We start from the raw sequence: 13,572 nt of genomic DNA, 5'->3' as shown, positions 1-13,572 counted from the left end.
CCGCCCGCGGAGGGCAGAAGCGCGGGGCGGGGCGGCTGTGTCAGAACCAAAGAGCACGTGCCTTTCCGCGTGGCAGAACCGCTCCTTTAACGCTGCAGAAGAAGCTGCGAGAACTTCAGAAGATTCCAGAAGCAGACGCGGTTCCATGCTGCTGGCCCTACACCCCGCCGCCCGCAGCTGCTGCTGTGGGTCCGCTCAAAAACCGCGTCACGCCAGTTCGTCTTGAATTAACTTTATTTTTCCAAATAATAAAAAATAAATTAGTCATAAACAAAAATAGTTAACACTTTTTCATCAGAGAAAATGTATACAGTATGAAATGGATGCTGTACAGGTCTGGTTCAGGTGCATTGCCACGGATACGTATTCCTGAACGAGTCAGAAAGCAATCTGCCTATCCTCCCCTTCAATTCACTCCAGGAATGGGCTAATCAGAAAGTTTAGAAAATTATATTATCGATTTACAGTATGACATATATACAACAATACATATGTAATACTTGTGCTATAAAATTCCATAGAAGCTGGGTCAGTATAATGAAAGAGCTGGACAAAAGGTGAATAGTACATGTAAATAAATACATATTAGGTCCCTTTTAATAAACATCTGCATATTCTAAATATTTGAAGCATTTTGGTGCAGTAGCCGGTTCCATACACACAGCTCAGAATACAAATCTCCCATAGACATCTTGTATTTACAAATAACAACAAAATAAGTTATAATAAAGTATATCCTTCTTCTGCCAAAATCAATTATCAGGGTCAAGTAGAAATAAATTTTTTTATATATAAAAATGTTATGTTTTTTTGTCCCTCATAGTGTTAGGTTTACTGATCCGTGCAGGTAAGGAAGGCTTCAGAGCCTCCCAATCTTCTGTGTGCAGCCCAAGTGTGGGCTTCACAAGCTTGCATGTACCCACCCCTGCCAAGACCACTGCAGGACTATGTCTCGCAAGATCCCAACACAACGCAGACAAAACAGGCCAAGCAGTAAGGAAGACTGTCACTGCAAGGTGACTGATTTCTCAAAATTATGCTCTTCTCCAAATATACTGGTAGTTTGATTTGTAATCCATTAAAGTGAGTTGGGATACAGAAGACTGGAAAGTTGCAATCTTAACTTATCATTGCTAAAAGCTGATAAGCAAAGATCCAAGTTCAGTCTGGTGTGAGCTCTTAAGTTAAGTTTTCTTCCTTTCTCCAGGCCTGAATTTCACCCACACTATTAAGATAATGCTGATAACTTTGCTTTAAGATATACTAAATGTACTGAAAATGATTATTAGTTGATTTTTCATTTCAGATGTAGAACATACAATGTTACTGCATTTACTAAACAACGTAGTTCCCACAAACATATTCTGTATGCGATGTTAGGAATATATGCTTATTTCTGTGTTCAGAATTTCATGTTTTGTGTTTCAAACACAAAAGAAAGCTCCAGAGAGCACAATGTACTACTTATGGATGTACAGGTTAGTAAGAGTGAAGGCAAGATTCTCCTTCAAGAAGGCATAATCTCCATAGCTATTCAGAAGTTCTATTAGCCATGAGCTGCTTCCAGCACCTACCTCCTCCTTCGTCCCTCTGTGATGACCACTGACACTTTCAACCATGGCTGCTCCAAAAGTAATGCCTCCTATTTTATAATCTTGGCCCACGACATCAGAGGTGGATGTTGGTGGAATGGCAGCAGAGGGTGAAGGGCGAAGGTTCCTATCAATGTTCCATTACATTTTGGTGCTGTGCCACAGATGGCAGCAGAGGGGCAGTCTGACAAAGCGTCATCTGACATGGAAGTGCATATGAAGCAAAGGTGCGGAACTGAACTCCTCCACGCAGAAAAAATGGCACCCACTGACATTCACAGACATTTGCTGAATGTTTATGGAGACCAAACAGTGGACATGAGCATAGTGGTGGGTGGTACTTTTCAGCGGCGGTGACAGTGACCTGAAAGACAAGCCATATTCTGGATGGCCATGCACAGCTGTCACAGCACAAAACAAAGAGCATCTCCATCAGCTCATCCACGTGAATTGGCTAATGATGGTTACTATGCTGAAAAGGAGTGTTTTGTAGCTGATAATATGCTCTATCAGTTAGTTATTATGTTCTTTGTAACCGTTGTAGTTTCCATTACAATAAGTAGGAGGCATTACTTTCAGAGCATCCTACGTAGGACTCAGACATACATAAAGCAAGCAGCACTTTCTGTTCTGCCAATATTGCTGCTCCATATAGTCTTCTGTTCTATAAATTTCATGTACTTACCAGAGTCAGGGCTACACTGACCACTTTTATCAAGTCTAGGTGAACAAACATGTTAGAATCTCTCTTTGCATTAACATGTCACTAACTCAGCATGTTCTGCAACACATTCTGCTTTTTCTTTACAGAATGAAACAACTCTGAACTGCATCATATTATGATAAAAGTCAGATCTAACCGATAACATTGATGTTAAGCACTGCTTCATTCATACAGAAAGTTCTCAATTTGCTGATTCACTCAAGCATTGGGGAAAAGACGAAAAAAGATTATGTATGTAATGAGGAAGACACTAGTTCCCTGTGCAGGGATACTGGGGTAGTCCTACACTAAGTCAGAGAGCAAAAAGACTTTAAGGGTAGTTGGCTTGCAAGAACACTCACATCTTTCATGCTGCACTTCTCAGGACTCTATGCCAGACACAGGGTCATTCCCACAGGAGCAAACCTCACGCTTCCACACTACACATCATCTCAGTTTCTCAGCTAGTGAGAGGGAGAACCCCATAAACTCAACCCTGCTAGTAAGCATTGTCAAATGTAGCATGCCACTGCTATACACAAACAATTCCACTTGCACATGCTTAGACCTGGCATTGAGTAGAAAGTAACAAACCGCGATGGACCCCTGATAACAATAAACAACTACACAAATAGTCTTCAATTCTAGGAAGAGAGTGCTTGAGACATAGAACCTGCTCTACATGAAGCTGATTCTGTCCAGCTGCATGTCTGGAAGAAATGAAAGCAGTATGCCTTTTTTTTTCCTTACAAACAGTTATACTGATTAAACTCTATACTAATCAAAAACCTCATACTTACTCTGGTCTTCCTGGATTGTATAAAGTAAAAATCTGTAAGGTAAGGAAGCAATTTTTCAATTTTTTTCCTGAGGGATTTGGATTGATTTTAAAATACCAGTAAAAGGAAATATAAACAATCACAGAAGCCTGAATCAATTTTTACTTATATTTGTTTTAAACTTGATCTAACTGCATCCATGAAGGTCAACTGTCATTTACAGTTAAATCATGAAAGTAACATCAAGCCCCTGTGGGCATCATCCTAAGACAGTACACTGCTCTATTAGAGCAAATGCTATAGTCACAATTTCAAAAATGCACTTTGTGTGACAGTGGAATATAAGCATAGCACTTGTTTGATGTAGAACTAATATTACCTACATAAAACTGCTGAAAGAAGAGTTTGATAGTTTGTATTTCAGGATCAAGTATTTTGATTATACTGAAACATGAGAAGAGATGATAGATGATCAAGTTAAGCAAGATTTTAGCAGTTTCCATATCACTGGACGTTCAATTAGGAGATGCAATCTTTTTTAACTGGTACACCTGAAATCTGTCCTTTAAACTAAAAAAAAAACAAAACAAAAACCCACTCATGTCTAATTTGTACTAACATAATTCACTGCATTCAATTCACAAAGCTCTACAACTTAGGAGTAATACAGGATTATATCACTACATATATATTCCTTGATATTTAGCTCCCATTCATTGTTTACTTTAGTGACAGCTTAATGATGCCTACACGATGATAATCCTTGTAAAATAACCCAATGGTCATATATTCCAGGGCATAACAACAGATTTTATGAAAGACCAGGATCACCTGCTTGCTTCCTGACTTGCCTTCTCACAGCCAAGAGTATGTGCAAGGAGATTATTGTCTATGAATTCTTTGCAAACCTGATTACTTCCACATATTTCATTCTCATTGTGATTTTCAATAATTCTTTTTATGGAACAAATATTTTCTTCAAGCTGATAGAATACACTTCCTTGACACAAAAGAGATAACGGCAAAAATTATATACTGTATGTCAAGATCTGCTGCAATGAAATACTGAGATGAAAACCTATATTTATAAATACTGGATTCTAGAACAGCACTTTCTCCATTTCAGTCTTTGGTCAAGAATCTAATGAATATAATATGATCACAAATCTTTAAGTTATCCTCATGGATAGATTTTCATATACAAGGAAACAGAACTGCAAAAGCTTTGTGAGATCATATTAAAAGTTTTCTAATTAGCACACCTGTTTCTAGAGGCTTTATGTCAACTAATTATAGTGAAAAAGCCCAAGACATGGCATACAAAAACACCCAATGACATTAATGGTTCATAATCACAAACAGTAACTTCAAAGTTCAGGGGAAACACTTCTTAATACTTCATTGTGGCTGAAATACATTCTTCATAAGTGACTGAATCAAAATATCTATGGTTTGTCTCAGTCCAATGCAGCTTTTAGACAAGAGGAATTCTACCTTCCTGTGCTCAGTTTCCAGCACATGAAGTGGTGCGACGAATAGCACAGCAGTAACCTTTGCCTCCCAGTGCCCATTCTTCCACATCATCTCTTCCCAAATGATAAGAAGAAAATAAAAACAGATGCATATTTACAGGTGGATCATCTAGGATGGGCTCTGATACAAATCCTAAATGAGGTTCAAATATGCCTCTTAATCAGTAGCAGGACCCCTTAATCACTGTACAATCACATCACTGGGAGAGGCTTATCACATATTAAAACTGTTTTTCAATTCAGGCCGCAGGTACCTTAAAATAGATGTGCAGCTGGATATCACTATTTTGAAAGCAGTAACTAGTTGAATGAGCAGAAATGTCAATTTCTCCCCTCAGCCTTACTTACACATTTGAATGATCTCAGAGGTAAAAGCTAGAGAATGTGCAGACAATGCAAAAATTTTCATTTGCATTGCACAGCACATTCTACTTACCTTTACCAAATCACAAGGCTGAGAACAGTCATTACAGAAATGAAAAATCATCACATAAATTCACTGAATCATAGTCTCATTGCTTATCTCAACTTCAATGCATGTTAAACTCTACTAACAGATGCTCAGCATGCAAGCAGAGCCATTCTTGAGTAGTATAAAGAGAGTGGTATGAACAGACCTGATGAATGAAACATTGACTAAAAAAGACAAGTATGTTGTAATAACTGATCAAAACCTGAAAAAACACCAATAGTTGAGATCTTCTTATTACAAATACTCAGCTACCACACTTACCGAGCCTACTGATACCAAGAGTAGCAGACTACTATAAAGCACAGAAGTGTACATCTGTTGGTGGTTGCTTCGGAAGGCTCTGATATGCAGACAACATCTAAGCATGGTATTTTTGCATGATACTAGTTAAGCAATAGTGCAGAGACGAGATATTAGGCAAGGTATCAGATCATTGCAAAACTGCCCTAAGGGAAAGAGACCTTGCCAATAGAAATATTTTTTTTTAAACACCAGCAAGGGCTCCTTGCCTTTCTGGTAAATCCCACTGATGGCTGCAGCTGGTAAAGATTTAATGGGCTAGAGGCACTCTGGTAGGTAACATTTTAAAATATATACAAAATTAGGAAAGTATAATTCTAAGGGTTTATGAATTAAATATAAAGGCACTTTTTGGCAGTCAAACGTGTATATATTTGCCACCTGAGGACAGGAAGTTAGATAAAAGTATAAGTGAAAGATATAACCATTACTATTATGAATGGACTGAAGTAATTAAAAATATACATTTGAGTGCTAAAAAACTGAATATGAATGGGTCTCCCAGGGGTGGGTTCTTGGTAAAGTAATTCTTCTCACGTGCACGTTTCATTGATTTGATCTACTACTTTAAGGCCGTTCAAAACACCCAAGTAAGAATAAGCACTCAGAAAATAACATGGCAGTCACACCCATACTGGTTAAACATCTGCAGTAATTGCCTAGCTCTGATTTTTTTTTTAAACATTAATTTCATAATAGTAAGGCTGGTATGTTCTTTAAATAGTTATTCAATGACGAGGTGCAAAGAATAGTATCAATACAAATTAATGCTTTAAAAAGATCATGGTTTTTTTAGAAAGATAAAACTGCACAATAAATGTAATTGAAAGGATGTGGTGTCTTGACGTACTCAGCAGTATAAAAACCACCTCTTTAAGAAGCTAAAACCTGCTCTAGTCAAAATAGTAACACTGTTCAAGCTTCATCTGAAGACCGACATTGCTGATTTGAGTAGAAGAGCATTTGTTATCTGTGTCCTAGAAACCCAGATTGTCTATTTGCCACACGTGTACAGGATGCACAACAGGCTGTTTTGTAATAGGTGTAGACACAAAGCCGGGCCTGAACCACCACATTGCAATTGTAGTATTTATCTTTGCAGTTCTCATCTGTGGAAAAAAAAGGAAGAGAGAATAAACTGAAGAAAACAACAACAGAAAAATAAATAATCAATGCCCTTTCCTCTACTACATAAGATTCCTTTAACATATATTTAAATGTTCACTGTGAAATTAAAATAGGCTACTTACACAAATAACTGGTTAGGTGATTAAAATTTTCCACATTTGATCAAGATATATAAAGACTAGGATGAAGTGTAAATACCCTCGTGTGTACTTTAAAAAATTGGCCTAAATACAAATGATTGGCAAGTTTCTAGTTTTCTCCACTTCATTTTTAGATTCCTAGGTACTAAACTCTTGTGGCAGTGCACAGATGGCAACAGAACCTGCAAATATTAATTTCCAGGTAATGCCAAATTTAAATAAACCACCACCCTCATTAAAAATACTGTGATTGGTTGAAAATAACCAGATTAAAGCAAAACCAACACCAATCAAACAAACAAAACAACTGGTATTCTTAATATTCCCCATTGCTTCTTAAGCTGTTCTGATGTAGTCTGCTCACATTTTCAAGTTTTCCTTCTCATTCAACAGGTTTAGTTAGAAACACTTTTTAAGTGACAGCTAATATTTTCATACCATTAAGTGATCACTGAAACTAAGGCACTGAAAAAGACCAAATGACAAAAATGCTAACATTGTTTATAAAAATGATCCATTCTGTACAAGTCTGTTTTAAATAGAGAAGAAACAACAACAGTATTACAATAGTATTGTACAACTATACAATACTGGCATACCGGTTTTTAAAGTGATTAATTTATGTTAAAGAATAATTTTCATTATTAAAATAATTGTTGTAGAACATGAGTTCAAACTATTTCTGAATATTGCATTTTCCTTTCCCTAGCATTCTCATCACTGTGAAAGTCAAATCTGTAGGAGAAGAATGACTAATTTTAATGCCTGATAAACTTGATGTATTTACTGCGTACAAAATAAAATGACTTAATTGTCCTTAATGTCTTCAAAATCTTGAGGAAAAAGAGTTCAAGCCACACTGGAAGTTTATAAAGAAGAAAAACAGTGCTTTCTATTTATGTTCTTACATTAAACATTAAATGTTATTGTTTATTATATGTAATGTTATTGTTTATTATAGAACTTATTACCAAACAACTATATGATACCCGATCTTTTGTTCTTGTTTTCAGGGTTTTTTTTTCTTTTTTTCTTTTTTTTTCTTTCCAAGAATCTGCAAAGTGAAACAATTGAGAATGCAAGGAAGTTGTATAAAAACACCAGTTCAGGCCATTTCCACAAAAGCATATTTCTCACATTCCTGGCAACTTTAAAAGAAAGCCAATTTTTTAGGTACTTTGAAGAAAAAAGAATTTTTAATCAGAAATGAAAACAAAAACCTTCTTTCAACCACAGAAAAAAGCCAAAGTTTGTGTAAAAACAAAACTCTGTACTTCAGAAAGAAAAACTCCACAACCTCTTTCTCCACTAGATGGAGTTCCATGGTTGAAACACAAAGTTCCTCTACTTTACCTATTTCAGGGATACAGTCCTGTGTGTTACATGGCTCTTTTTCTTCAGGTTTAAGTTGTGGATCACAATGAGTACTGGTTGTCATGTCATCTGATAGACATCGTACCTCTCGAACTCTAAATCCTCCTTCACAGGACTTGGAACACTGCAACAAAAACGATGTTCACAAAGGCTGTACGAGATTTTGCTAATATAGAGACAAAAATGGGAACCTGAAAGGCACATCCATGGATATCATAGCCTTTTTTCAACTTCTCCACTTCTGCAGTTTTTTGGTTTCTAACTATAAAATCCTTAACATAGAGGTGCAATTTCCTTTAAAGTTCAAACACGTTCTTGTCTATACTGGGGGAGCAACTGAACAAATAATCATGCTAGATTCTGCAACTGAAAGCACACAAGAATGTTTCCCTTTCTGAATTTGTTAGCTTCCTGTTTCTCTAATTAGACTTATTCTCTCTGCTTATGTATATATAGCTCCCAAATCTATTCCTTCCACAAGGTTCATATTCCTTACTTCAACAACTTCCTGTGCTGAACTACTTGACTGCACTTGCCTTCACTGCCCTTTTGCCTCCATTATATACAGTCAGGAATCATTTTAATTGCTGTTTCTCCAGTGCTTGCTTATTTTCCAATTCTTTCAGCACAATGATTTACTAAGCATTATAGGTTTCTTTTAATTTCTAAAGAAAATATTTCTGCATTCCTTCAAAATCTGTTTCAAAGCCAAAGTCTTTTGTAATTGCCAGTCCTGGTATTTCCAAAGTCAATTAATACACAAATTATCATTGAAGCAAATCCCCTGTTGACTTTAAGAATTTTGTCTGAGTGAGGATTTGGCTCACTGTCCAGTAAGACCTAAATGCTCACAAGCTTAATTAAACCTGGGTCATTTATAATTATTGAAACTTTAATAGCCCCAAAGCAATCAGAATTTTTTCTGAGTTTTTTACCATAGGTTTTTTGTTTGTTATTTTTCCCTAACATTGCAAAAACAACTTATCACTAACATAAAATCAGGTATTATAGCAAGCTGAAATATTCCCAATAGTACAGTCTTAAAAGGTTCTCTGAACTTGACACACAGCTCTTCTGAAATTTGGAAAGAACCAGCCCTTCTGCAAAAGTAAAGGAATACATTCAGTTTTTTATGTGATTACTCGTTATATGCCTATATAGAATATTGTAATTATCCTATCTCAAACAACAGCAGCAAAAAAACCCACAACTTCAATTGCAATTTGTAGAGATCTTAAAGTACCTAAAATGGAACCAAGATAGAATCTAGAGGTTACGTACAACATAACATATATAAAACCCAGCATTCTGCATTAGCCAGCCACTAACTCTCCATGACTGAAGAGATCATGCCATATATTCTAGATCAAATAAAATGTCTGCTTTAGATAAGAACTGGACAGTTTTCGTACAGGAAGCTCTGAAACACCTATTCTGATCACAACTGATCTCTAATCCTTCCTCTTTGGTTTTAACAGTAAGAAACATCACATACCTTCTAGATAACAGTGTGAAAAGGACAACAGAAAAATGCATAGAGTATGATCTTAGAAACCCTCAGATACCATCTGTATTTGTACAATAAGGAGATGGTCACAAAGGCTTACAGCTTTCATAACTTTAAGATACTTCTTAGGAATAGGGACTTAAACAATGACTAGGGTTCTCTAAGTTTCTAATAGATTTTTAGTTTCAACAGCTTCTTTCTTCTGTACCTTTCAGAAAGAATTTATCTGCTGTGTGCTGTGGATGCCCATGTCTGGATCTCTTGTGGTTACACACTTACAGGTTCATACTTGAAAATGAATTTTCTAATTAAAATTATGTAATCTAAACTAACAGTAAAGAATTAAAATAATTTACAGTAACATGAAATGAGACACTTAAACCCAAATATCTTTATCATGAGAGTAATTTGCACCTTTACTTTGAAACAAACATCTATACACATCTGCAAAACAAAGAAGAAAGATTAGGATTTCCTTCATCAGATTTATTTTGTTAAAATCATTCTACCTTCTTCTCTGCTTTCCAGAGCTGCCATTAGAACTGTCTATTAGTTGAGCATTTACTGAAAGTGGGAAAAAAAAGACAATCTTGTTTCACTTGGATGAGGAATTTTCCCTAGGTTCCTCACACTGGGAACTCAAACTGAAGCATAAGTTCCGCTGAATCATGAGTAAGTACACTTACATCAAACAAAAGAAGCCATAGAAAAGCATGGCAGACTTACTGTGCTCCATTCTGTATGAAACCATTTAGATCCACAGGGTTTGAGGTAGCAGGATTGCTGGCTGGGAGGTCTTTCCAAATATGAGCATTCATAGGGGTTCAAAACATCAAAATTGCCCTCAGTTTTCCTGACACAAATGATTTCCCTCTGTTGAGTTCCACCACCACATTCAGTAGAGCACTGTGTATCAGAGAACAAAAAAGTAGTGGGATTTGTTATTCTACTATGTCCTTCATCTCACTGCTGAAGTAATGTGTTTGTCCACATCACCTGTTCCTTAAATAAAAGAATACACACACATGCACACACACACACATACTTAAAATTAATATTCACCAGGAAAACTTAATAAACCACTGCTTACTCCCTATTTTTTATTACATACTTAGTCACCATCATTCAAAACTCATCACCTTTTTTTAATAGGTTCTTTCCTAAGTAAAATTAATTTAACTATATCTTTCCTTCAATTTCTGGTATATGTATGACTTAAGGCAAAAGCAAAAGGGTAAAGTATTTCATAAGTACCTACCATAGGGATTTTATCACTGAGACCCAAAACAGTAACCCAGATAACCCTTGGGTTGTTATTATTTGTATATAGCACTGCCACAGTACCCAGCAGTCACAGTTAGGAACTAGTCACAAGAAAATGCTACTGGATATAGTAATGACTTAATTAATCAAGTGAAAATGGATTATGAGTTTTAGGTATTATATATTTAACTTTAAATCTTAAAAATGGTTACAGGGGCTAAAACTGTACTGTTAGCAATTGTTCCAAGTGCTACAGAAGACTGAAAATGCGTATCTAATTATTGTTGAGAAGAATAAGAGATATGACTACAAATTGTGCATTTGGAGAAGTGTGGAAGTTTCATTTTACCTGTAACTACAAATAGAAATGGATGTGAATCTTTCTAATAAAAAGAGAAGCATAACTTGCTTTCTTCATAAACAGTGTTACAGCTTCTGGCTGAAGCAGGATTGCATGCACTGAACCTGTCTTTGAGGTTCCAAAGTTAGAGCACTGTTCTGGAGCTTTACACATCCCCACATTTCCTGGCTTAAAGAAAATGCCTTGATCTGCCAGACTGTGCTTTTCATGTTTGCAAGTGATTGTGTGTTGTAGTGTTGGTTCCAATTCTGAGTTTCTATGTTGCATAAAGGGATATGATTTTCAAAGGCTTATTCTAGGCTTAAACAAGTAAATGCTGTTTTTATATATATACATACTGAGTGGAATTTGTTATACTGTCCAAAATGCGAGATGAATGAAAATGAATGCACCTAAATGAATTCTATACAAAATAATGTAACCACACTTTCTCTTAACACTGAACATATCCGTCACTACTCTCTTTTAATGGCTCTTCCAACAGCGTCTTAAAATTCTTGGCTCTAATGAAGCACATTGCAGAACACCATCCACCAGTGCTCCCTGCTCTGGTCTACTGACTGCCTGCTTTCATTACAGTATTTAAAGTCAGGATTTGCTGGTAGAACAGACATTGTCAGACACTTCTTTCACATACTATAAAACAAACACATTGTTCCATTGCTATGCATCAAACATAATGCCATCTCATACAAACAAAGAAGGTGAATTAAACTTAAGAGAACAGGAAATCGTGAAGGAAAGAAACTTCCTTATTCAGATCAGAATGGAGAGAGTTAGAATGACCGAATTGCACACTTCTCTCAGTGATAACACAAATGGGTACAATGTTCCTATTCACCTGCATGGAGCAGTGTAAGTAACAAGGCTCAGATTTTATGTTATAAAAATTGGATGTTTTATATCTGAAGTTATAATTATTGTTCTACAACACAAATAATTATCACTTACACTTGGAAGCATTTGCATGTAAATGTCCATCTCAGCTGTACCAGTTTAATTTCCAACTCCTTACCAACTGGAATCTGAAATGCAGTGAGTTAACAGCATAGCCAAGAGATTTTTCCCTAAGAACTTGAAGAAATGTAGGTGCCAGCCATCATGTAGCTCGGAGAGCCTACACAAAGGGACATCAGTGCCTGGGCACCAGCTGTCAGCTTCTGAAATTCCTTTGATTCTGACAGCAGAAATGTTTAGTAAGAATGAGAAAGAATTTTGACGTGTAGATCAAGGAAACTATTTACCTTGAAAAAGGAACATCACAATACTAGCCACTAACCAGATCTTGTTCTTTTCTTCAGCACAGCAAAACAGAAGTCAATTTTAGTCACTGCTATTGACTATTTTGCCTCTTTTGGCTATTGTCTATATCCATCCCCTAGATATACATGATTACAAAGGATCTAACTTAACAGCTTTCTGACATCTCATTTCATAACTATGCTGGGTCAGTAGAAGAAAAAAATTAAGGTAAGGAGGAAAAGAAGACAGTCTTATTTTCATCGAAGTAAAAAAAAAAAAACCAAAACCAAGAACAAAAAAGCAGGTGAAGAAAAGCAGAGAACATTACTTCAGGAAAAAAAAAACAGAAAAAAGATATCCAAGCATTCCACAGAGATGTAGAAATATCTTAGGGCACACATCTTCCTGTTGTTAAAATGCCTGCAGAAAGCACAAAGATGTGTTAAATGTAAAGCTTACCTGTGACCAGCTCCCAGCAAACCACTCCACTTTACCAGCACAGGGCCCATTATTACAGGGAGTTGTTTCAGAGGGTCTGTTATTGCCACAGCCTTCCAGAGGCAAACTGCTGACATGATTGGTCATACAAACCACTGAACGTGTGCGGATCCCATCACCACATTCTGCAGAGCACTGAGGAGGAGAAGACATAACAAGTAGTCAGTAGTACATTTTCCAGAGTGCACAGTGAAATGAGAAGGAACAACACCCATGGAAAATGAATTAATGAAAAATCAATTACTTTTACTTGTAATTCGATTGCAGCAAATCATCTTACAGTTTTATACCTTTTAGTACAGGACATCTAGTATCCGTCCTTTACAATTACAAATGAAAGAACTTGAAGAAAAAAGAATATTTTTTTGTAGCTTTTAAAAAATATTCTTAGTTTTCCTTCCATCTTCCTGTCTGTTAATATTTTGAATTTTAATTTTACACACTTTTTTCCTATCAATTAATGCATCTGAGAAGCAGCTTTTCAGGAAGCAGTTCCGTGAGTTTCTCCTCTGACCATTCAAGCTGTCAGCCAGGAGAACTCTTACACTGATAAAAAGGGACAAGGTGAGGAAGACTCTGAATAAGTGCTGTTGACATTGGGAAAAAAAGACAGCATTGCCCATTCTGGAACTTTTCCACATTGCTTGTTGATAGAGCACAAGAGCACAGCACAAGAAAATG

The 13,572-nt window shown here is 36.3% G+C and overlaps 1 protein-coding gene across 1 annotated transcript; it reads right to left on the bottom strand.

The window, feature by feature from the left end:
- Positions 1-216: 216 nt before the first annotated feature.
- LOC104912780 (thrombospondin type-1 domain-containing protein 4-like) lies at positions 217-13,059 on the bottom strand. Its single transcript, XM_010717284.3, has 4 exons — positions 12,853-13,059; positions 10,254-10,433; positions 8,000-8,144; positions 217-6,487 (listed from the first exon to the last, which is right to left on the bottom strand). Exons 1-4 carry the CDS (start codon positions 13,042-13,044, stop codon positions 6,345-6,347), a joined length of 660 nt encoding a protein of 219 aa, XP_010715586.2. The 5' UTR covers positions 13,045-13,059; the 3' UTR covers positions 217-6,344.
- Between the last annotated feature and the right edge of the window lie 513 nt (positions 13,060-13,572).

This window comes from Meleagris gallopavo, chromosome 12 (genome assembly GCF_000146605.3).
Source record: "Meleagris gallopavo isolate NT-WF06-2002-E0010 breed Aviagen turkey brand Nicholas breeding stock chromosome 12, Turkey_5.1, whole genome shotgun sequence".
Taxonomy (NCBI): Eukaryota; Metazoa; Chordata; class Aves; order Galliformes; family Phasianidae; genus Meleagris; species Meleagris gallopavo.
The sequence above is the reverse complement of the archived record's forward strand: the minus strand, read 5'-3'. Positions and strand labels throughout refer to the sequence as shown.

Excerpts from the sequence above, each read along its gene's own strand:
- LOC104912780 (XM_010717284.3), bottom strand. The coding sequence starts at position 13,044 with ATGTCTTCTCCTCCTCAGTGCTCTGCAGAATGTGGTGATGGGATCCGC. Across the intron at positions 10,434-12,852 it reads TTGCTGGGAGCTGGTCACAG|TGCTCTACTGAATGTGGTGG; the intron begins GTAAGCTTTACA and ends TCTGATACACAG. Across the intron at positions 8,145-10,253 it reads TTCATACAGAATGGAGCACA|TGTTCCAAGTCCTGTGAAGG; the intron begins GTAAGTCTGCCA and ends TTTTTGTTGCAG.